This window comes from Schistocerca nitens, chromosome 2, assembly GCF_023898315.1.
Source record: "Schistocerca nitens isolate TAMUIC-IGC-003100 chromosome 2, iqSchNite1.1, whole genome shotgun sequence".
Classification (NCBI taxonomy): Eukaryota; Metazoa; Arthropoda; class Insecta; order Orthoptera; family Acrididae; genus Schistocerca; species Schistocerca nitens.
In genome coordinates, this window is record NC_064615.1 from 483069294 (window position 1) to 483095860 (window position 26567).

At 43.6% G+C, this 26567-nt stretch overlaps 1 protein-coding gene across 2 annotated transcripts in view; it reads left to right on the forward strand.

Annotated features, from left to right (window-relative positions):
* Positions 1-26567, forward strand: part of LOC126236416 (extracellular sulfatase SULF-1 homolog) — a 799264-nt gene that overhangs the window by 493817 nt on the left and 278880 nt on the right. For both annotated transcript variants that reach the window (XM_049945711.1, XM_049945712.1), the window contains exon 5: positions 10817-10968. In XM_049945711.1, the coding sequence (XP_049801668.1) occupies positions 10817-10968 (152 nt within the window). The remainder of the gene's footprint in view (positions 1-10816; positions 10969-26567) is intronic.

The following is a 26567-nucleotide window of genomic DNA, read 5'->3' on the forward strand; positions in this document are numbered from 1 at the left end:
GAGAACAGGGAAGCCAAGATAGCAGTGCAATCCGACAGGGGATGAAGAAGCCTGGAGCACTGCGTGCCACGTGAGGTCGCGCATTGTCCTGTTGCAATGCGGCCATCGCCAAGCTCCGAGGGTATGAGAGGACAACAGGATTCAGCGCAGGCTTGACGCCGGCCGGTTAGTGTACCGAGAATGCGTACTGGAGTGGAATCCATTGCATCCAAACCATAATACCGGGTACAGGACCAATATGGCGATGCATTAGGCAACAGTTCAACAGTCTCCCACCACGGTACCTCGCAGCCATCGTGGTGGTTGAGGCAACATCGGAATTCGTCAGTAAAAAACAATGTCATTCCATTAGGTTGTCCACGTCCGTCGCTCATCACACCGTTGTCGGCTCAGTGGTAAATGCAAAATGGCTCAAATGGCTCTGAGCACTATGGGACTTAACATTTGTGGTCATCAGTCCCCTAGAACTTAGAACTACTTAAACCTAACTAACCTAAGGACATCATCACACACATCCATGCCCGAGGCAGGAAATGGTTCAAATGGCTCTGAGCACTATGGGACTCAACTGCTGTGTTCATTAGTCCCCTAGAACTTAGAACTACTTAAACCTAACTAACCTAAGGACATCACACACATCCATGCCCGAGGCAGGATTCGAACCTGCGACCGTAGCAGTCGCACGGTTCCGGACTGCGCGCCTAGAACCGCGAGACCACCGCGGCCGGCCCCCGAGGCAGGATTCGAACCTGCGACCGTAGGGTAAATGCAGCAATGGACTTCTTGCGGGCAGTCCACTCTACAAATGACATCGAATTGTACGAGCGAACATAGCATGTTGCGCAACAGACCTAATTTGTTGCGATATGTTCGTGATGTGGCAGAGCGATCCATCACTGCAACGCGCACAATATGGCTGTCATCACATTTAGTGGAGCAACGAGGTGGTGCAATCAGTACAGTTTGTCTGTCGTCCCCTCTGCATCCACCGATAACAGACATTATCATCAGTTTCTCTGAAGGATAATCCGCAATCCCCGTAAGCAACTATCCTTCCTCACTGTAACTCCGAAGCGTGCTCGAAAGACGCTCGCTGACTTGTACGAGGCATACTGAAACCGCTTAGGTAAAACAACCGCATGAAAGAACAATTCCAGTACGCCCACAAGGACGCCTGTTCCCCTTTATACAGCGCTTGCAGGTGGCGTTACTTGACGCTCGTGATGTGAGCCTGCGCTGAAATGCCAGCAATATACGTCTCTCGTCACCTCCGTCGCATGGCCCAAATTTCAACTAATTGGGATGCCTCCTTCAGCGTGTTACATTTCAGGCGGTAACCAGCGTATGTCAAGATACCTTCGAATGAAACACAGAAGGCCGGTTCAGCAACTCTGTTTTAAGAGTTGCAAATTAGATTCGATAAAGTTGGAGTTACAATCTACTGGCCATTAAAATTGCTACACCAAGAAGAAATGCAGATGATAAACGGGAATTCATTCGACAAATATACTAGAACTGACATGTGATTACATTTTCACGCAATTTTGGCGCATAGATCCTGAGAAATCAGTACCCAGAACAACCACCTCTGGCCGTAATAACGGCCTTGATACGCCTGGGCATTGAGTCAAACAGAGCTTGGATGGCGTGTACAGGTATAGCAGCCCACGCAGCCTCAACACGATACTACAGTTCATCAAGAGTAGTGACTGGCGTATTGTGACGAGCCAGTTGCTCGGCCACCATTGACCAGACGTTTTCAATTGGTGAGAGATCTGGAGAATGTTCTGGCCAGGGCAGCAGTCTAACATTTTCTGTATCCAGAAACGCCCGTACAGGACCTGCAACATGTGGTCGTGCATTATCCTGCTGAAATGTAGGGTTTCGCAGGGATCGAATGAAGGGTAGAGCCACGGGTCGTAACACATCTGAAATGTAACGCCCACTGTTCAAAGTGCCGTCAATGCGAACAAGAGGTGACTGAGACAAGTAACAAATGGCACCCCATACCATCACACCGGGTGATACGCCAGTATTAGGATGACGAATACACGCTTCCAATGTGCGCTCACCGCGATGGCGCGTAACACGGATGCGTCCATCATGATGCTGTAAAACACGACCTGGATTCATGCGAAAAGATGACGTTTTACCATTCGTGGATCCAGGTTCCTCGTTGAGTACACTATCGCTGGCACTCCTGTCTGCGATGCAGCGTCAAGGGTAACCGCAGCCATGGTCTCCGGGCTGATATTCCATGCTGCTGCAAACATCGTCCAACTGTTCGTACAGATGGTTGTTGTCTTGCAAACGTCCCCATCTGCTGACTCAGGGATCGAGACGTGGCTGCACGATTCATTACAGCCATGCAGATAAGATGCCTGTCATATCGACTGCTAGTGAAATGAGGCCGTTGGGATCCAGTACGGCGTTCCGTATTACCCTCCTGAACCCACCGATTCCATGTTCTGCTAACAGTCATTGGATCTCGACCAACGCGAGCAGCAATGTCGCGATACGATAAACCGCAATCGCGATAGGCTACAATCCGACCTTTATCAAAGTCGGAAACGTGATGGTACGCATTTCTCCTCCTTACACGTGGCATGACAACAACGTTTCACCAGGCAACGCCGGCCAACTGCTGTTTGTGTATGAGAAATCGGTTGGAAACTTTCCTCATGTGAGCACGTTGTAGGTGTCGCCACCGGCGCCAACCTTGTGTGAATGCTCTGAAAAGTTAATCATTTGCATATCACAGCATCTTCTTCCTGTCGGTTAAATTTCGCGTCTGTAGCACGTCATCTTCATGGTGTAGCAATTTTAATTGCCAGTAGTGTAATTATGTAATGAGATACAATGATCACGCCAAATGAATCGGAAGACATTGTAAATGTTAGTCATGGATAGAAAATGCAATTGCTTGTATATAAAATTATATATAAGAACTAGAATTTAAGACTTCCCATTAAAGAATAACCTTAAGTCATGTATTAAAATTGTTCTTTTGGGCACCGTTGTCACCACTGGAAGTAGTTGTTGGATGTGGCAGGTGCGCCTGTGTGACGCACCTCGCAGTTTTTCGCTGTGAGGATTCCATCCGAGGCAGGCGCGCCCCTGCTTCCGGAGACGGGGGTGGCCCCCGCGTTGTCTTATTAGGGCGTCCGCGACGGCTGGCAGCCGGCGCGCCGGGCCGCGCATGCAAAGCACAGGCCATTGTATCCGGCCCCCGGCGCAGCCCTGCTATCGCTGACACGGCCTGCATATGAAATTCCACCAGCCGCCCCTCCCCTCCGGTCGGCTCGCAGTGGCCGTCGCGACGCAATCATTCCGTCCGACGGGCGCATCAGCAACGCTATCGCAGCCGGCGTTCGCAGAAATGCCGGCTCGTATACAAAAATGGCGCCCAGACAGTTTCCCCATAATATCTCATTTGGCACCGCGCCTTGGAAACGCGAACAGCAGCAGTTCTCGACTTCCCTCTGCTTTGTGTGGACCATTTTTCTTATCGGCTTCCGAGGCACAAAGCGCGACTTTTTTATTATCTACTTTCCTTCCCTCTTCTCCCCTCTTAAATCACCGTACCGCTCTTAGATACGAGAAGCGATTCCGTTATGGAACAGTTGGCATTGCTTATTTTTAAAATTGAATTTTTCCATGGCTTCGGAATGGCGACCCTTCTATCCTTAGGAGCTGACATCTTCCTTGTCTTGGAGCGTTAAGATGAACATCAAAAAAAGTAAAATGAAACGAATAGAATGTAAACGGTCGAATCAGGCGATCCTGAGGGAGGAGATCAGGAAATGAGATACTACTGGGCAGCAAAACAGTTGAGCGTTGGCAATAGAAAGAGACTTTAAAATGCAAACTAATTGTAGCAAGAAAACTGTTCCTGAAAAAGATAAATTTGTAACAATTTAATATAAATTTAAGTGTTAGGTAGTGTTTTCAGAAGGTATTCGTATCCTGGGACGGAAGTAAAACGTTCAGACAATAAGAAAATAGAAACTTTTATAATGTAGTTCTACAGAATAATACTGAAGATTAGATGGGTAAATTGGATAAATAATTAGAAGTTACTGAACCTAAATAGGAAAAAAGTTTATAACACAACCTGACTAAAAGAAAGCTTCTTATTATGTTATTGTACAATGATTGTGTTGACAATTTACGTTATGCAGTGTTCCTTGATATATATATATATATATATATATATATATATATATATATATATATATATATATATGACACCGAACATTCAACGATATATATTTTGTACAATAACATAGTAAGTATTGCATATCTCGACGGGTTGAAACGACGATCACATCGAATATATCTCTCTGGCAGGAATCACGTAGGATGTGTACGAGTATTACGAAAAAATGGTTCAAATGGCTCTGAGCACTATGGGACTTAACTTCTGAGGTCATCAGTCCCCTAGAACTTAGAACTACGTAAACCTAACTAACCTAAGGACATCACACACATCCATGCCCGAGGCAGGATTCGAACCTGCGACCGTAGCGGTCGCGCGGTTCCAGACTGTAGCGCCTAGAACCGCTCGGCCACCTTGGCCGGCGAGCATTACGAGATGTGGACAAATGCGACATGTGGAAGTTTGGGTCAGTCGTGGACCCGTGCTCGAGTATCCGAAGTGGTTAAGGTGACCGCTCACGTTAAGTGGGAAATCCGAGTTCGAATCCCGGTACGGCACAAATTTTCGTAAGTCACTGATAAACAGTAGAGCTGAAGTCAATTTCAATTCACAGTTTACGAACCAAATTTCGTAAAAGAAAGCATCGGTTGATAGAATCCACCTCAAGTCAAACATGATTCTTCATTTCGGTAATGGAGGGAAGAGTGTGTGTGTATGGGGGGCGGGGGACTGACTACAATACGCGGTTTCAAATGGATATACATTGCAATAGTAATACAGAGGCTTGTACAAAAAGGAATGTGGTGGAGAACTGTATCAAATCAGTCTTCGGAATGAAGAAGGCAACATAAACATCAACGACATCAACAAACCTCTTGTGAATAAATGTATCACACCGAATATTCAACGATATAAGAAATGTCGTAATATCATGAAAGAGGTCCAAGTATTGCATAAAACTCTAATTTACCATTACAGCCTTCAATAGCAGCATCTGATGGTCTTAGTCTTTTCCATTTTACCGCCTTAAAATAGCGAAATAATCAGTGCTCCTTCTACAATTTCACTTTTACAGTCAAATATGGCTTTGACCCGAACTAAAACTTCTAGTAAGTGGAAAATATCAAATTACACCTTAGTAGCGAATTATTGTGAAAATCTTTTAGAAATAATCAAATCTATCAGAAGTGTTAAACGCCCATTAATGAAATAACTTAGTGGGAAGTTTTGGGACAATTGCTATAACGACGCAGGATTGTTAACTGGTCCTGCTGTCTTTATTTTTTTGCTTCGGCATTTGTCCTATCGACGACATGTTCCGATAATCATCAACAATAGCCCATCTGAGAGCTATTTTTGTTCTGTGGCCTCATGCTCATCCTATCGCCTTAAATGTGAGAAGGAATACCATGTGTGTACCTGTTTGTGAACCTTTGAAAACTTTATACTGCAGCATTCACATGTTTACTTTCTGGATCAAGCGTTCTTAACAGTCTGACATTTGCCCAAAAGAGAGTGGAAAACTACTAAAAAAAACCAGTCTCAGGCAGGCCGTGAACTAAAGTAACAGTCGCTAATCCGGAATACGGATTCGACCCTGTTAACAGAAGACAGCGAGCTGCGTCTGAAGATAACAAAGCGTGTCTGCTACAACTTTTCCATGCGTCTCGTAAATCAATCAAGTTGAATGTAAGGAAGCTAATTATTTTTAATGGTGCTTCATTAATATTTACTTAATGCAATGCAATTTCGTGGCGGTGTTATACTGCAACAGTGGTCTGATGAAATCCAAATTGTATTAAATTAATACATAATCCCCACGACACACGCACACACACACACACGTGGCAGGTGAGATACGAACACGAAAACAAGGCAGTGAAATTTGATGATATTTCCGCTGTTTGACTGTGCAAATTTCTTTGTTTTAAATTAGTTATCGTAATTTTGGCGTTTTGGGTATAGTTAGACTTATACCCAACATTGTGGTACTTGATAATGGCTTAAAGCCGAAACCATAATAGCAATATAAAAGACATAGGTTTGTACAGTCAAATGGTGAAAATATCATTCAAACATTACAACATGACTGTGGCTCAAGAATAGTATCAATATATTGAAGAATATTCCTTCTGCTACACCATTCCTGTCTACTGTAATAAATTATTTGTTTTTAAATTGTAGATTTCACATTTACGCTTGATGGTTTGTATTTTAAGAGCTCAGTACCTCAGTCGGTAACAACGGAACCCTTGTAGGATGACTTTTTGAGCGTACCTCTCTCTGTCTGCCCGACTATTAAAGACCCATTTTCTCAGAAGCTAGTTGATGTATCAAATAGAAATTCATGTCACTTACTAAGATCCACGATCTCTTGGTGGTGTGAAGAGCTAAAGCTCCTACGTCAATGCAATCAAACGATATGTCTCGTATTTCAGTACTCGCAAACCCACTCATGAAAGCCAATAGAGTACTTCCCGTTGGCCTAGAATGATGAAATTTGGCAAGAAGCGAGGTTTCACTGTAAAAGTAAAGGTAAAAATCCAAAACAGTTTACTTGTATTTATATCACATAAAAATATTCCTTTACCACTTTTTATCCGACTTCATAATTGAAATCAGAACATTCTAGAAAGTCTCGGAATTGCCAGAACTGATATCTTGTCAATATCAACGTCGATAACAGTCAGAAATTGTCAATATTCTCGATTTACGGTATGGATGACCTATATACACAATTAAGTTTGTATGGAACACCCAGTGAGCGATTTCTACGCGCACTTGGCCTATTTTTTACCCATTAAATTTCTTTGCCGCTAATTTCGAGCGTTCATCACCATAATCAGTGAAGCCGTCGAGCTGCAGCTTGGCATCATCGTTAGTCAAAGTTAGACTGTAGGCAGTGTGTACAAAGTGACGCTGTAGTGCTGTTGGCATGCGGAAGAGAAGGTGGTGATAGACGCGTAGATAGTACTTGTAAAATAACAGAGGGCAGAAGCGCCCTGATTAGGAACTGTGTAGAATCATGTCTTCTGTACTCTACTGCGAGGTTCCAATGATGAAATATTTTTCGTCTTCGGATACAGCTGAAGACCTTTACGTCGAGAGCCACCGAATTATTGTGAGTCAGTTACTGCGACCACGAAGGGGAACAGGCTGAGACGTACCGTAGTCTGTACAAAGAAAAATGCTTCATGCAACATCATTATTGTTTCGAAGTCTTGTGTATAAATTGAGGTGATACAAAAGCCTTCTCATGCTTTAGGGACAGAAATTATATTTTGCTGGCTCATATTGGGCGCCGAAATTATGCAGTGACGCTCCATTCCTATAACCACCTTCGCTGATTCCTGGCCGACAAACAACTGTAGGTAAGTTAGTAAAGATCAAAGGTTTAGATATCGTAACAGATTACATGAAGGAAAAGTGGCTAATACGGAACCACATACATTGCAATAAATGCCTTGTTAATTTAGGCTTTTAATCAAACAAAGACATCAAACAATTGCCTGATATAACTCAAAGCATTTGGTTAGAATGTAAGGCTTTTGTATACAGGATGATTCTGCTAAATGTGGACGAACTGCAGGAAACGATTCTTGAAAAAATAAGGAGCAAAAGAGTTCATGTGGACATATGGCCGGAAATGCGTTGCAAGGGAGCTACATGCACTTAAAGGTGGAGGTTAAGGATCTTTGACAATGTAGGTTAATGATTGTAAGTACACATGAGAACACGCCACACAAGTGGGAATTTTGTGTCTGCACCGGTATTTTATCTCCACACTCAAGAGGTCAGTGAGCTGGAGCACCATCAAATGGTATACACCTTACCCTTAGTACCACTAAAGGCACATCTTCCAGCAAGGGATGGCAAGGTCACCCGCAGGAAGTGCGGACATGCCTCGCCTGTAGGGCGTTGTGGGAGGATGACTAATCCCACAGTGCAGTCGCCAGCAATCCCCAACCACACATTGAGGCTAAACCGTACCGTGGGGATTCTCCATAGCCCACAGTGGCTGTTGTTAAGGCTGACCATAGCGCCGCTCGTAAAGGTAGCCTCATCTGTGAGTAGTACTAATGAAGAACTCCCAGCATCGTGGTGGTCTGTGCGATGAATCAGCAGCAGAGGTAAGTCCGTAAATAATAAGGCCAGTACGCTGTTAATGCGTCAGGATTGGCCAGGAGGGGAAAGCAGCAGGCACCCGTTGAGGTGAAGAATAAAACATAGTTTAACATGTGAAGTTTTAATGCCGTAAAGAAAGGCAGGCCTGGAGAAGCCACCGAGACTGAATGGGCAGCCGCCCAAGAGGGCAGGTGAGGAGGGCGTCTGGTCGATTTGGAAGCTGCCAGCAGAAGAGAGCGAACGGCGTGTCCGCTCCCAGCAGCCGGACGCGGTTCCACCCCCACTTGACCACCTCCAAGCCTCCCTATTGGTCGGTCAGATCGTAAGACGCGTAGTTCGGTAGCGTTACCTCGTCAGCAACACGTGAGTTTAGCTGCTGATGGTTCAACACGTGAGTTTCAGGGTGGTTCTATCCGGTTCTGGGCAACGTGACTGAGACGCTGCAGCTTACCGCCAGGCTGAAGACAATGACGAACAAAAAGTAAAAAAATAAAAATCAAACTTTATACTAATAAATCCATTCAGTATCGGCCCTCACTGTACAACGCACTGTGGTGCGAAAAGTGGCAGTTGTGACCAACGTTCCACAGGGCCGTCTGGCTTACGCCACGCTGCCTAGTCACCTACCTGGTGCTGATACTGGCGACGCTGTTAGATCTTTTATCTGCACCTTAAAGTGGATGTACCTCCCTTTGAATACGTTTCCGGCCATTACCTTCTTTGTTCCTTACCTTCGCAGGTGCCGGCCGGTGTGGCCGAGCGGTTCTAGGTCCTACAGTCTGGAACCGCGCGACCGCTACGGTCGCAGGTTCGCATCCTGCCTCGGGCATGGATGTGTGTGATGTCCTTAATTTAGTTAGGTTTAAGTAGTTCTAAGGGGCTGATGACCTGAGGTCCCATAGTACTCAGAGCCATTTGAACCTTAGCAGGCATCTTTTTTCTTTGGTTTGTCACCATTTAATAAAATCGCTCTGTATAAAGTGAGTTTTTGGATGTAGTCGGTTAAATGTCAGAGGGTCATCGAGCGACTAAGTGATGTCACGTCCAGTGAAAACCGGGAGTTCCATTCCATCTGCTCGTGTGCCCCTCAATAGTGATGAATACAGGAGGTAGCATTGTCCGCGTGCAAACTGCAGTATCGGTGTCAGGAAGGGGGGCCCTCGCCGTTTGGCTTCACTGACCGTAGCAGCAAATCTACCGGTGAATAATACAGTGGCATATCAGTTACACACACACACACACACACACACACACACAAGCAGACGCACATACATCACAATAATCACTTCTTTTGTGTGTAGCGCTTTCAAATCTTCATTCTCCACAGTTCTTTACTTCTGCGAGAACAATTTTCTTGACCATTATTGTGGCATATTGCAATAATGATGCAAACCGTTGCTGTTCTTTCAAACTTCAGTTTATTCATGATTTTCTTCCATCCACAAAGTTCGTCAGATTTCATTAAAGACATCTAAAAAACATTTTACCACTTTCCATCCGATCCCAAGTGTCATATGCACTCTAAGACAAAAAAATAAGGAAGAAAAACAGCGCACCACGAATGAATTACTCGAATTTGATGTGCATTGTACGGAGAAACAAATGACCACAATCTCAGAAAAATTCGATGATTCATTCAAGAGAAAAAGCTTCACAAATTGAGCAAGTCAATAACGCTTCGGTGTACCTCTGGCCCTTATGAAAGCCGTTATTAGTCTTGGAATTGATTGATAGAGCTGTTGGCTGTCCTGAGGGATATCGTGCGAAATTCTGTCCAACTGGCTCATTGGATCGTCAAAATTCCGATCCGGTTGAGGGCCGTGCCCATAATGTTCCAGACGCTCCGAACTGGGGAAAGATCCGGCGACATTGCTGGCCAGGGCAAGGTTTGGCAAGCGTGAAGAAAAGCAGCAGAAACCCTCGCCGTGTAGGGGCGGATGTTATCTTGCAAAACGTAAGCCCGGGATGGCTTGCCGTGAAGTGCTGTGAAGAGAAACAAAACGAGGTGTAGAATGTCGCCGGCGTACCGCTGTGCTGTAAGGGTAGCGCGGATGATGACCTACGCGGTCCTGCTATGAAAAGAAATGGAACGCCAGAATGTCATTCGTGGTTGTCGGGCCATTTGGCGGGCGACATTCAGGTTGGTACACCACCGCTGTCCAGGGCGTCTCCAGACACGTCTGGAACATCATTGTCTTCAGTGATGAGTCCTGCTTCGAACTGAGCGCTGATAACCAGCGAAGATGTCCCTCAGAACGACAAAATGGCTTCAAATGGTTCAAATGGCTCTGACAAGGGAACCTCCCCATCGCACCCCCCTCAGATTTAGTTATAAGTTGGCACAGTGGATAGGCCTTGAAAAACTGAACACAGATCAATCGAGAGAACAGGAAGAAGTTGTGTGGAACTATGAAAAAAATAAGCAAAATATACAAACTTAGTAGTCCATGCACAAGATAAGCAACATAAACGACGAACATGCAGCTGGCCGCGTCGTTTCCTGACACAGACTGTTTGTTTACCGTGTTGCAGGGTACTTCGGCAAGTACCTGAACAAGTACAACGGCAGCTACATCCCGCCGGGCTGGCGCGAGTGGGCGGGCCTCATCATGAACTCGCGCTACTACAACTACTCCATCAACCTCAACGGCAAGCGCATCAAGCACGGCGACGACTACCACAAGGTGAGTGGCCGGCTGCGCCGCCTCATCTTTCTTCGACGACAGGCCTCAACGCACGTTGGGGTAACTCGAACCTGGCTGCTGGCCCGCGAGTGGGAACCTGGCGCTCTGCCTCTCAGCGAAGCTAGCTGAGCACACTTCAACGGATCCACTCAAAGCTCGAGGCTGCAACCGTCATTACAGAAGTTTTAAATTTCTAAGGTCGTCCTATCTTTTGAGAAAATAGCAGTTTCTTTCTACACCCGTGAGGCGATCTGTGAAAATTTTGTTTGTGGAGCAATTTGCCAAAAGCTCTAGCGTCATGTTAACTTTCTGCTGAAAGAAAAATTTAATTAGGAAGCGCACACTGTCCAGCAATATGTACTGTCTACACTCTGTATTCAGCTGCGGTGTGAACATGAACACTGGCGATCCGCGCATTGATCTTATGTCTTGTGCGCGCACTTATTATAATTATGACGTGCCGACATCCAATGTATTCCACGATCCTTACACATACATTTGTCATTGACACGATGGAGAGTGCAGATGGTGGAGGCTGTATGCAATGTGAAGCCGAAGATCCTGAGATAGTAACATACGAGGGTTGCCCAGTAAATAATGCCCCATATTTTTTTTCTCCAGAAGTATTTATTCCACAACAATCAAATTTACATATGTGAAAGACTGATGTTTTGTCTACTTGCTTTATTTTTCCACATAATCTCCTTCAAGTTCGACGGCCTTTTTCCAGCGAGACACAAGAGCGTGTATTCCCTGCCGGTAAAAATCTTTACTCTGCCTACGGAGCCAGGTTGTCACTTCGTGAATCACTTCTTCGTCATCGGCAAAACGTCTTCCACGAATGAAATTCTTCATTGGCCCAAACAAGTGAAAGTCTGAAGGAGCCAAATCGGGGCTGTAGGGTGGATGGGGTAACACTATCCAACCCAGTTTCGCGATGTGTTCACAAGTCCTCAAACTTGTGTGAGGACGAGCGTTATCATGCTGAATCAAAACATCCTGTGGGTTAACATGACGCCCAAGGCGCCGGAAGCGCTGCTTAAGTTTGTCTAATGTTTTGACATAAGCCTCTGAATTAATGGTACTGCCTTTTGGCATCACATCAATGAGAATTACGCCCTCGCAATCCCAAAACACAGTCATCATTTTTCCGGCTGAAGGACCTGTTTTGAATTTTTTTTCTGTGGAGAATAAGCATGACGCCATTCCATCGATTGTCTTTTTGTTTCGGGCTCAAAATGATGCACCCAAGTTTCATCACTTGTCACAATCCGTGACAAAAAGGCCTCCCCGTCAACGTGAAAGCGTCGCAACAAATCGAAAGAAATGTCTTTTCTTTGGGATTTGTGATCGACAGTAAGACACCGAGGAACCCATCTTGCACACACTTTTGAGTATCCAAGCTGATTGATAATCACATCCACACTTCCTTTGCTTACTGACAACTCCAGTGCCAATTGTCGAGTCGTAATGCGTCGATCCCGTCGAATGAGAACATCAGCCCGCTGCAACATGTCAGGCGTGACAGCCGTGGGAGGCCTTCCCGACCGCGGCAAATCTCGGAGCTCCGCAGCACCGCCCTCTGATGCTTTCACCCTCTGTGCCCAGCGACCAACAGTACTCCTATCGACTGCAGATGTTCCGTAGACGTTGCACAAGCGTTTATGGATATTGCCCACGGTTTCTTCCTCTGCTACGAGAAATTCAATCACTGCACGTTGTTTCTGACGGATGTCACTTGCAGACGCCATTTTTGAACATTCCTACACCACCGCTCTCTGTCGGAGGAAATTGAAACTTTGCGTACACACGCGGGAAACTTCAAATAACTCGCACCTAAAGTTTCACATTTCTAATATTTTTTATTTCGGAGAAAAAAAATATGGGGCATTATTTACTGGGCAACCCTCGTAGTCTTACTGAAATCGGTCATCCAAATAAATACCTTACTTGCGGCCTTGGCTGTTTGGAATTTTTCCAGAGTTCATGCCTAAACAAAATATCTTAACGTACATTTTTATTCTAATTATTTGTTTTATTTATTTTTGTTTCATGTTATAAATTGTTATTTTACGTTATAAATTCATGTCTTTTTTCGATTTTTAGTATACCATTTTACATATGTGTATTGTGTTGGTATAAAATGATAAGTAACTCATTATTAAGATACGAAACCATTACAATAATGATAATCTGTATAGAAATGCTTAAAACATTGTTCTTTTTTTTTACATCAAGAACATCAAATAAAAGAAATTTCCTCACGTAATACACACGACGGACAACGCAACATAAAACAAAATTCAGTAGAATTCACGAACTGTGGCGGGTTACCTCCTAAATAACTCGATTTGTATCAGGCATATTTGAGTGCATTGGAAAATCTTGGTGAAGCGAGAACTGATGATGTACTAGTGACTGTAGCTTGATTATATCTCTTCTCAAGTGGACAATGACATCATAATCATTCAGTAGAACTAGATATGAAAATCTTCTCACAAACTTCATCCAACATCCAATGTCATATACGTGTAACGGCTCTATCTGTCCTGTCGAGCCTTTTGGGGTCACGAGACGAACAAGTTCCTTGCCACTGAAGTTAAAATCTTCTGGGTTGTTAGGCCGTGTCATATTTCTACTAAAATGATCGCCCATTCGACCCCTCTGCTGGGATCTTCCTCAGGATCTTCTGGTGTCCACTACTGCTAGAACACTGTCAGAGATGGCTGGCCGGAGTGGCCGAGCGGTTCTAGGCGCTACAGTGTAGAACCGCGCCACCGCTACGGTCCCAGGTTCGAATCCTGCCTCGGGCATGGATGTGTGTGATGTCCTTAGGTTAGTTAGGTTTAAGTAGTTCTAAGTTCTAGGGGACTGATGACCTCAGAAGTTAAGTCCCATAGTGCTCAGAGCGATTTGAACCATTTTTGAACTCTTAGAGACACTCGTCTCTCACAGTGTTCCAGTAGTAGTGGACACCAGAAGATCCAGAGGAAGATCTCAGCAGAGGGGTCTTAACGTCGATCATTTTATTAGAAATATGACACGGCCTAACAACCCAGAAGATTTTAACTTCAGTGCCAACGGCCACGAAAGCCTGCAGAATTACGTAAGTTCCTTGTTCTCAGGTACGACGCTCAAAACGATTCTTTCACATTTACCACCCTCCCCCCCCCCTTTTCATAGCTAAACGAAATCTAATGGAGAGTTTGGGGCGAGAACTCGTGAATCTCTTTTAGAAAGTCGCAAATGTTCTTATGACGGCATCAAAATGTGGCAAACTAACGTCTGACCATGTCAAAAGATATTTCACACAAGATTTCTTCCCATGTGCAGGAGAAAAATCTGTGTTATTGTTAGATTCATGGTGTGGTCAGTGAGAATGAACTGTTTTGAGCGTCGTGCCTGAATGAACTTGTTCATCTGGAGATTCAAAACGACTCGGAAGGTCAGGTACAGCCGTTGGACGTATAAGACAATGGATGCTGGAAGAACTTCGTCAGAAAATTTTCAAATCTAGTTCGGCTGAATGATTATAATGTCAGTTTCCACTTGAGAAACAATGTAATCAAGCTGCAGCCACTAGAGCATCATAAATTCTCTTCAGCAAGGTTCTCCAATGTACTCAGATATGCCTGATGCAAAACACCGCGACAGTTTCCTAATGCTACTGAATTTTGTTTTATATTGCGTTGTCCGTTGTGCCTAACATGTGAAGAAACTTCATTCATCTGATGTGAATGGTGCAAAAAAAGATTCTTGAGCATATATTTACGCATTATCATTACAACAATGATCTCGTTTCATAATAATGATTTAATTATTATTTTCAATTAACAAAATATACGTACGTGAAATACTAAACTAAAAAATTACTATAAAATTAAAAGAACGTGATTTTAAAACATTGAATAACAATTTAAAACAAAACAAGTAAAACAAATAATTAGAATAATGACGAACCTTCAGATATTTTTATTAGGTGTACTGAAAATACCCCTTCAGCACATTATGTACAGCTTATTTTCCAAAAATGGCATACCAGAAACTAACTCTATAAAGCATGGATGTATATAGCGTGAAAATTCTTTATCTGATGATGTTTTTTCAACGTTAATGAATGGTGGTGTGGTGCTTTTAAAAAATTCAGATTATTACAAAAGTCCACTTGAAACTTCCGAGTTGTTAGGCCTGGTCGATGTATAAAATGTTCCAACGTTTCATCTCCTACTGCGCGAGACGTCTTCACTGATGAAGTGGCGAACTGCAACCAGAACTCGAGGGTGGGCCGAATATATAGGCGGTGAAGAGGGCACCACAGTCCATCACACGACGCTGATTGCGAGATTATCACTGGTAATTCCAACATTCTCAACTCAAAGTAATGATCTGTCATTCACATAACCCCATGAAATACAAAAATACTGCCTTCCGTTGGTTCTCAGTCACCGACAGTTTCTTCCACTAACCATTCCACGTTTTCTACCTCTTTATTTCCTGTTAGGTAGGACAACAACCATCTGGTGTCTGTACAAATTGTAAATAGCCTTTCGCTCCTTGTATTTTACCCCTGCCACCTTCAGAATTTGAAAGAGGGTATTCCAGTTAACGTTGTCAAAAGCTTTCTCTAAGTCTACAAATGCTAGAAACGTAGGTTTGCCTTTTCTTAATCTTTCTTCTAAGAAACTGAAACTAAAACTGAAGAAACTGCAAAAAGGTGGGAATTTAAGGAGATGGGACCTGGATAAACTGAAAGAACCAGAGGTTGTAGAGAGTTTCAAGGAGAGCATAAGGGAACAATTGACAGGAATGGGGGAAAGAAATACAGTAGAAGAAGAATGGGTAGCTCTGAGGGATGAAGTAGTGAAGGCAGCAGAGGATCAAGTAGGTAAAAAGACGAGGGCTAATAGAAATCTTTGGGTAACAGAAGAAATATTGAATTTAATTGATGAAAGGAGAAAATATAAAAATGCAGTAAATGAAGCAGGCAAAAAGGAATACATACGTCTCAAAAATGAGATCGACAGAAAGTGCAAAATGGCTAAGCAGGGATGGCTAGAGGACAAATGTAAGGATGTAGAGGCTTGTCTCACTAGGGGTACGATAGATACTGCCTACAGGAAAATTAAAGAGACCTTTGGAGAGAAGAGAACCACTTGTATGAATATCAAGAGCTCAGATGGCAACGCAGTTCTAAGCAAAGAAGGGAAGGCAGAAAGGTGGAAGGAGTATATAGAGGGTTTATACAAGGGCGATGCACTTGAGGACAATATTATGGAAATGGAAGAGGATGTAGATGAAGATGAAATGGGAGATAAGATACTGCGTGAAGAGTTTGACAGAGCACTGAAAGACCTGAGTCGAAACAAGGCCCCGGGAGTAGACAACATTCCATTAGAACTACTGATGGCCTTGGGAGAGCCAGTCATGACAAAACTCTACCATCTGGTGAGCAAGATGTATGAGACAGGCGAAATACCCACAGACTTCAAGAAGAATATAATAATTACAATCCCAAAGAAAGCAGGTGTTGACAGATGTGAAAATTACCGAACTATCAGTTTAATAAGTCACAGCTGCAAAATACTAACGCGAATTCTTTACAGACGAATGGAAAAACTGGTAGAAGCGGACCTCGGGGAAGATCAGTTTGGATTCCGTAGAAATGTTGGAACACGTGAGGCAATACTAACCTTACGACTTATCTTAGAAGAAAGATGAAGAAAAGGCAAACCTACGTTTCTAGCATTTGTAGACTTAGAGAAAGCTTTTGACAACGTTAACTGGAATACCCTCTTTCAAATTCTGTAGGTGGCAGGGGTAAAATACAAGGAGCGAAAGGCTATTTACAATTTGTACAGAAACCAGATGGCAGTTATAAGAGTCGAGGGGCATGAAAGGGAAGCAGTGGTTGGGAAAGGAGTGAGACAGGGTTGTAGCCTCTCCCCGATGTTATTCAATCTGTATATTGAGCAAGCAGTAAAGGAAACAAAAGAAAAATTCGGAGTAGGTATTAAAATTCATGGAGAAGAAGTAAAAACTTTGAGGTTCGCCGATGACATTGTAATTCTGTCAGAGACAGCAAAGGACTTGGTGGAGCAGTTGAACGGAATGGACAGTGTCTTGAAAGGAGGATATAAGATGAACATCAACAAAAGCAAAACGAGGATAATGGAATGTAGTCGAATTAAATCGGGTGATGCTGAGGGGATTAGATTAGGAAATGAGACACTTAAAGTAGTAAAGGAGTTTTGCTATTTAGGGAGTAAAATAACTGATTATGGTCGAAGTAGAGAGGATATAAAATGTAGACTGGCAATGGCAAGGAAATCGTTTCTGAAGAAGAGTAATTTGTTAACATCGAGTATAGATTTAAGTGTCAGGAAGTCCTTTCTGAAAGTATTTGTATGGAGTGTAGCCATGTATGGAAGTGAAACATGGACGATAAATAGTTTGGACAAGAAGAGAATAGAAGCTTTCGAAATGTGGTGCTACAGAAGAATGCTGAAGATAAGGTGGGTAGATCACGTAACTAATGAGGAGGTATTGAATAGGATTGGGGAGAAGAGAAGTTTGTGGCACAACTTGACTAGAAGAAGGGATCGGTTGGTAGGACATGTTTTGAGGCATCAAGGGATCACAAATTTAGCATTGGAGGGCAGCGTGGAGGGTAAAAATCGTAGAGGGAGACTAAGAGATCAATACACTAAGCAGATTCAGAAGGATGTAGGTTGCAGTAGGTACTGGGAGATGAAGAGGCTTGCATAGGATAGAGTGGCATGGAGAGCTGCATCAAACCAGTCTCAGGACTGAAGACCACAACAACAACAACAGGACAACAACTACAAGAACTACCATCCCATCCCTTACTACGATACCTTTTCAGAAAGAATCAGTGAACATTTAAAAAATTATAATATAAATCCTGATTTTTTTAACCTGTAGAATGTAGTTGCCAAATATAGATAGAGTAAACATTCAGTCGACAACTCATATAAGAACACAGGGGTTTATTTCAGCGCCTGTAATGACTGTCCTCAAAAGTACAATGGGCAAACTGGTAGAGGTTTCGAAATACGTTTTAAAGAACATCTCAGTGCTAGCAGTTCGAAATCCGCACTAAAATTTCGCTTACGTGCTAATTTAGATTCTATTTCAGATCTCCAACAATAACTTGTAGATACTACATAAAGAAAGAAAGGGTGGGGTTTTGAACGCACTTGAGGAGATATTTGTAATAGAGTCAGTAAGACATTCCCCTGATAACACTCTCAGTAACCAAAAGGAATTAAGAAACCGAGCTTTACCGATCAATGCCGGCCGGGGTGGCCGAGCGGTTCTAGGCGCTTCAGTCTGGTGGAACGTCCCCTTTGAAAAATTTATGATTGACTGTGCTGATAAACCTCTTACATTATTTGATTTTCAAACAGCTGAGCAGAACTGAACGTACTCACGACATTTCGATCTTTGCCTATTCTGATAAACACTAAACTGATACACAATATTTGTTGCGCAACGTAATCTGACTTTCAAAAATCCCTACAAAAGAATGGCCCTGACTAATAATAACCTATACCTTTCATGGATTCTTACCTCACAAAAATCTTCGTTACTCGAACTACTGCAATACAGCGAGCGCCAATACTGCCAGCTAAATAAAAGTTTCTAACTACTGAAGGCACTAACTACTGATAGGCATAGTTAGCAAATGAAAGATTTTGATAGAGAACAAACAATGTATTTACCTTAATAGTGATCAAAAGTCATTATATATATATATCAGTTCATGACATCCAGTCTTACAAATTTACTCTCTCTGATGGACACACGGCCGGCCGAAGTGGCCGTGCGGTTAAAGGCGCTGCAGTCTGGAACCGCAAGACCGCTACGGTCGCAGGTTCGAATCCTGCCTCGGGCATGGATGTTTGTGATGTCCTTAGGTTAGTTAGGTTTAACTAGTTCTAAGTTCTAGGGGACTACTGACCTCAGCAGTTGAGTCCCATAGTGCTCAGAGCCATTTGAACCATTTTTGATGGACACACGTCCAGATCATCCGCTCTCAAAACTCCGCCATCTCACTCCCCATATCCACCACTGCTGGCGGCTCACCTCCAACTGCGCAACGCTACGCGCTGTTAACAGCCAACTGCCCAACACTGCAATAGCAAATTCCAACAATGCAAACCAGCCACAGACTGCACACAGCACAGCCAGTGATTTTCATACAGAGCGCTAAGTGGCGTTACCAATAAAAAAACTTAAACAGCCTACTTACACTGAACCGCGCGACTGCTACGGTCGAAGTTTCGAATCCTGCCGCGGGCATGGATGTGTGTGATGTCCCTAGGTTAGTTAGGTTTAAGTAGTTGTAAGTTCTAGGGGACTGATGACCTCAGATGTTAAGTCCCATAGTGCTCAGAGCCATTTACCGATCAATTTTTTGTAATAAGAAGCCTCAGCACCTAACTAGTTGGTTAGCTTTTACAGTTTTTTGTGAAAGTTCAAGTCTAATACCACTGCCCGTCCACATGCAGGTGATCTGATCAATTTGATGTATATGTTACGGCCAAAGCCCGAAATCGGCCAAAGCGGGAATTGGCCGACCAAGTCGCGAAGTGGCCAGTGTCGCATTAAACTGGCCGGCCAATGTCGGATCTTATCCTAATTTCAGGATTTGGCCTGCCAGTTTGCGAAGTTGCGTAGGCAGATCGGCCAGAATCGGAAGATAAATAAAAAGTGGATGAATATTTATAATTTCAAGCTGAATGTAGTCTTTTTATTTTATCAATCTCACTTACAAAAAATATAAACTTTATACGTTATATTTACTTTATAAATCTTTTTTAATACAACCGGTATTCATTTATTACAATAAAGTAAGCCTTTATGACATTTGGAATTACACAATATTTTCTTATTTCTGCATTGGCAGTAATGTGTGGCGCACTCACTAGAGCAATTACATCGATTGTATCAGTGGCCACTGGTCGGTAACTGTAAAGACAATATGGTTCATAATGATTTTTTTCTTTGGCCTCGGATTCCAGTGTGAGCTGTTTCTCGTGCAGAACAGAGAACACGTTTCTGGAATATAGTTGCCAGAGAACACCATGTCCTGTACTCAGCTTATAGGAAGGGCCTTCGACTTTGAAATCGAATACCATTACATACGATCAACCTAGGTTATACTACCAGATGAGTAGTACCGGTATGTTCGATTATTGTTTAGGGCACGACCATTAATTACGTCAGCTCATTTCCACTGAAAGAAGTTCCAACTGTAGTGTCAGTAATTTTGCGTGATTATTTCAAATACAGCATCAAAAAGTTAAAGCGCCATCTTAAAGGTAGGGTAGCAACTGATCGTCAGCATAGCTCAAATAATGCGTACTATTTTTTAACATTTATAGAACAATATACAATAACACTGTACAATGCCGAAGTCCATGCTTTTGCGATTGCAGATCCATCTCCAATTGCCAGCTCCACGGATCGCCTGGGATTTACACCGGATGGTCTTTGCTCGGCCACGTCGTTCGGTGAATCATGAAACATAGGAAAGCACAAAGCGAGAAATCTATTCTTACGCTTGACAGATTAATACTCTACCTATGCAAACTATATATTTTTCGCTCCTATTACTGTGTTGCAGACGCGGTGCGCATAAGAGGCACAGACTGCACACAGCACAGCCAGTGATTTTCATACAGAGCGCTAAGTGGCGTTACCAATAAAAAAACTTAAACAGCCTACTTACACTGAACCGCGCGACTGCTACGGTCGAAGTTTCGAATCCTGCCTTGGGCATGGATGTGTGTGATGTCCTTAGGTTAGTTAGGTTTAATTAGTTCTAAGTTCTAAGCGACTGATGACCTCAGAAGTTAAGTCGCATAGTGCTCAGAGCCATTTGAACCATTTTTTGCAGCAGAAGTTACATCCTACGACGGCCACTGTGAAATTAATGCGTTCCTGTTTATTTTCAATGAAACTGTAACAGATACAAAAAGCACAATAAAGCAGTTAAACAGAGTAAGAGTTCAACTAAGTACTTCTATTTTCCCACCATAGTTACCACCATTCGTTTGCCGTTTTACCAAAGATGAACGAGAGACTACATGTCGAGCAGTTAGAAGCCTGAACCATCAGAGTCTAGCCATTTTCTTTCAGCTTTATCGACAGCACGAGGGCAGAAAAATGTTGGCCACATAGTCCATTTTCCATAGGTCCAAAGAGATGGAAGTCTGCGTTTGCTAAACCAGGACTCCGCGATGGTTGTGGAAGGACGGTCCGACCAAAATCGGTAATTAGAACCAGGCTCACAAAACTGTTGTCGGGCTTGGCGTTATCGTATTGCGAGACGAAGCTTGTCACATATTATGGCCTGATTTTGAGGCTTTCAGCAAAGCCAGCGTTGTCTTCTAGCGTTCTGAATTGACGATTTAGACGCCGAGACGTCCAAAAGAACCACACTCTGCCTGTCGCAGAAGACTGTGCACATCGCTTTCGCTGCAGACAGCTGTGTCTCCAATTCCCTATCAGTTGAAGTCTCATACCATCACCCCACGTACAGGCTTTTGGGTTCCAGCTTGTAGTGGTCATACCACATCTTATTTGCTGTGGTGATGGAACTTAGAACTACTTAAACCTAACTAACCTAAGGACATCACACACATCCATGCCCGAGGCAGGATTCAAACCTGCGACCGTAGCGGTCACGCGGTTCCAGTGCCTAGAACCGCATGGCCACACCGACCGGCAACATTCAGCAGCTCACACAATTCGTGGGGTGTAATCTGCAGATCATCACGGTAGATTTGATGGAGACGCTGTGCATTATGAAGGATAGCAGGGTCGCCTGGGGGATGGCTTGTCGTACATCACTATTAGATCGCCTGACGTTATTCAGGTCTACGGTATCGTCTCGATGCACCATTACCGCCGTTACGGAAACAGCAACTTTACACTGCGAATTCAAATTCATCTTGACACTGAAGTTTTGTGTGGCTTTAACCTTAGTCTACAGAGTGCTAACCTCTGACCCCATTCTCTCAGAATGACAAGAATGCTAAACAGAAACTAGTCAGACGAACAAATTTCCTTAAGCAATCTCGTTTGTGGGTGAACTGCAAAATTCTTACCAATTCCAGCAGCACTCGTCTATCTTCACTTCTAGATGTTTGGCATTGAGCTGGCTGATTGAGATACGCTGTAAGGCGACCATTTCAGAAGATAGGTTTGATATTTCGGAATTCAGTCGCTTGTAATAACACAGTGTTTACCTGTCTTCACTGTTCCCTTAATAAAGGACTCTCCCTTGTAATGTTTCTCCATCAAGAGTCAGAAAATGTGTTAGAGCTTCGAGGTACTCCTTGGTGGCGTCTCATACATTCGTATTGGTGTTCACTGGGACTGTAGCAAGGCTCATGCGCTGCGTGTCTCTGCCGTACGTTAGCGCTTCCTTGGAATGCGAGACTTCCCACCAGGAACAAGTGGCTGTACGTACAGAGCGACACGGCAGGAGATTTCATTAAGCAACGCGTGCGTACAGCCGAATACGTGCCTCTCATAATCATTGCCTCAACTTGTTGGGGCTTTAAAACACCAGTAGAATTCCCAATCACGGCAGCGCGGATCACCAACGTCGAAACAAATATATTTCCAACATTATTAATAGAGGGAACGACCAATATAGTGACTGAAGTATTACTGTTAATATCTCAGAAAAACTATAAAATGGTCGTTGCCAGAAAAAAATTGAAATTTTGTCGTTGCTTTATATTTATAAATACAAAAATCGAACAAATGTTTTTGGCTTACGCAGTACTCTGAATATTATTTATTACGATAAAGTAGCACAGCAATTTATAATGTATCCTTCACGCCCAGTGCAGTATCCTGGGCGCATTCGAAGTCACTGTCAGCAACAGACCGGGAATTTTATTGCTGCCTGTGCTGCTTCAAGTAGCCAACACATTTAAATTCCGAGGGAGCGAAGTTTGCTACGCTTTGATGAAAGAGGAAGTCAAATGTCACAAACGTTGTTGGTTCGCTACAAACCTCGCCCGTCGCCCCCCTACCTCTCTCTCTCTCCCCTCTCTCACTCTCTCTCTCTCTCTCTCTCTCTCTCTCTCTCTCTCTCCCTGTCAGGATACAAAATTACTTTCCTTTAGACACCAATCTGATTTCATTAAAAACCGAAGTTAATACTTCAGAACATTTGAATGCGATACACCGGCGCATGCCTCGGGCATGGACGTGTGTGATATCCTTAGGTTAGTTAGGTTTAAGTAGTTCTAAGTTCTAGGGGACTGATGACCTTAGAAGTAAAGTCCCATAGTGCTCAGAGCTATTTGAACTATTTTTCTCCGTTAAGTTCATGAAACCGCTTCCGGTGAGTGTAGTCGCTTGTTCTATGCGGTCGTCTCCTGTGCCCACTGTCATACAAGTTGAGGTTATCACCACCGTTTCCTTCATCGCGACCACTAACAAGCCAATGTGTCACATTACTGACGTCGATACAATCGTCGCCGTACACAGCTTTCATTCTTCTATAGATATGCTGCGGTTAGAAATTCGACGTAGTTACGTTAGACATGGCCACGTTACACGCTACAATTCGGAGCCTAGAGGGTTGCAACGTGCATGACATGCAACACTTCAACTGATATTGATAACAGATTAAAAAATTCGGAGGCCATTACTTTTTTGCACGCCCTCTTAGAAATGTATGGCAAACACTCTTATAATGTTCCATGCATTCCCAATGCGTTACCGTGTCTATTCAACCACGACTGAATATGTTTATAAAACATGATGCTCTTATTATTAATTTATTTCGGTGTGGGTCTGACAGCATCGAAATAAATTAATAATAAGCGCATCATACTCGTAATCATATTCTGTGGTTTCCTAAGTACCGAGCGAGGTGGCGCAGTGGTTAGCACACTGGACTCGCATTCGGGAGGACGACGGTTCAATCCCGTCTCCAGCCATCCTGATTTAGGTTTTCCCTGATTTCCCTAAATCGTTTCAGGCAAATGCCGGGATGGTTCCTTTGAAAGGGCACGGCCGATTTCCTTCCCCATCCTTCCCTAACCCGAGCTTGCGCTCCGTCTCTAATGACCTCGTTGTCGACGGGACGTTAAACAACACTAACCTAACCATCCTAAGTCATGATGCGATGACCAGAACGAAGAAACGATTTAGATTTTGGAAAAGTACTAAATGTAGTCGACGAGTATTTTTTTTCCTTGGAAGACACGCCACAGATTGCACATAACGTATGAAACACTACAATTTACAGCTCCGAGTTCAGCGATGTGTCATTATCTGTGTATTTTCAGTGGCTGGTAGCGTTATTATGCCTAGTTTTTTGTTTCGGCACTGTGCGGCTGGTCCCGGCGGAGGTTCGAGTCCTCCCTCGGCCATGGGTACGTGTGTTTGTCCTTAGGATAATTTAGGTTAAGTAGTGTGTAAGCTTAGGGACTGATGACCTTAGCAGTTAAGTCCCATAAGATTTCACACACATTTGAACTTTTTTTTTTTTTTTGTTTCGGCGTTTTCCGGCTAACGTGCTTCTCGCTAATGTGAATGCAATACGACAGCAAGAGCGCCAGGTCCGCTGTCTCTGGACCGTGGTAGCGGGGCAGCTGCTGACTAGCCACTGACGTCACTGCTGTGAGCTCGCTGGCGTGCGTCTTTGTTGTTCGGACGTGTCGTCTTCCGCCGCCGACGTCTCACTTAGCGGAGACCGCTGACACGCGCTGATAGCATTCAGGCAGAGTCCATCTCTGGGCTGCGGATTACGGTGGCATCTCATTCAGCAAGCTTTCACCATGAAGACACTGAAGCGGTGTGGATGATTAAAGGAATTTCTGCATTAGGGTTTGAAAACCGATCACCGCTAGCCATAATATGTGCTTTACCCTATTAACATTTGCAGTGGCAGCGTTGGCATTAAATGTTTTGATAACAAGAATTAAGTTTTAATTAGCACTTTTATGACAGGAAGGAAACTAAATGGAGTAGTGGTACGGATTTTACCGCTGCAGTACTTCAGATAAAAGACTTCCAGTTGCAACACCAATAGCTGGTAGTTAAAGTTAAAACCAAGTAAACAATGACAATGATTTTCGTAGTTGTCATTAGAAGCAGTAACCGCTTGACTCCTATTGTTGTAAAAAGGGCACACCGTAGCCTTTTCGGCACACTATGGACATAAGCAATATGCATGCATGCTGACTCCGTATGTTCTCTTATGTCGTTCAAAAATGGCTCTGAGCACTATGGGACTCAACATCTGAGGTCATAAGTCCACTAGAACTTAGAACTACTGAAACCTAACTAACCTAAGGACATCACACACATCCGTGCCCGAGGCAGGATTCGAACCTGCGACTGTAGCGGTCGCGCGGTTCCAGACTGAAGCGCCCACACCGGCCGGCTCTTACCTCGTCCAAACACCTTCCATGAAGTTGTCGTCGCAGTCTCTTGAACCTCTCGGAATCTAGCACCGGTTCATCTTGGTCCAGCTACAACCATGCGCTTTGGCTGGTCCTGCACTCCTCCACTGCACTTCCATTGCAGGCTTTAACCGCAGCGTCTTTTCTGGTCCATTTGTTTGCTTTCCTTCCTCTCTCTCTCTCTCTCTCTCTCTCTCTCTCTCTCTCTCTCTCTCTATCTATCTATGTAATCCAACCATTTATATTTCTATTGTTCAAGGCGCACCCGCAGATTTTTTTAAAGGTGATATTATCGACGTGTCAGTGCTATACAACTGTTCCATACCTACGATATTTGCCTTAACGTCATCGAAGATAGAGATCAGAATTAGTTTATGGTTATAACTGTAATACATAATAATTTAAGTAAGCGCGTTAATCACGCCGTCCCGCGTTCACACTGTAGAGCACCTGAGTGACATATTGCCAGAAGAGAGAACATGTTCCGGCTTTCCCTGCAGAGACAGTTCTGTCGCGGTACGGGTAACACGTGCATCACAGTGTGGTAGTGAAGAGGCGCGGAAACTGGAAACGTACTCAGAGTTAAAGAACGCAAGACAGTACGACTCTTGTGGGAGAAACTTTTAAATTGTACACAGATTCACTGCGAAATTATGGCTGTCGCAGTGAAATGGCCACAGATGCGGGTGATGCTGACTAGGAAGGAAGACCATTGATGACGACAGGAGAGAATGTGCAGGCAATCGAGGAAGAACATATGATGGGAAAGGATGAGAATGTTCACAGAGCGGTTCTCGAATAACTGCATGAACGAGGAGCGGATTTCTCTCGTCGAGGAAGATTTGTAATATGTTTCGATCATTATTTACAGAAATTTGATGACTTTGTTGGAAAATAGTGCCCAGCTATCTGTGTGACTTTGAAGTGTATTGCAGCAGTCTATAAAAGTTACTTAGCTTGCAACAATAACGTGTAACTTAATTTTTGAAGTTTGCTCGTATCTATATAGCAGAAAGTCATTACAAGCGTTAGCGTTTTCTTACTAACCGAAGGTAAGATAATTTCCGTATTGTCTTTGTATTTTTCGACGAAAACTTTACACTATATGTGCATTTAAAATAACTCTTTTTTGTGAAACGT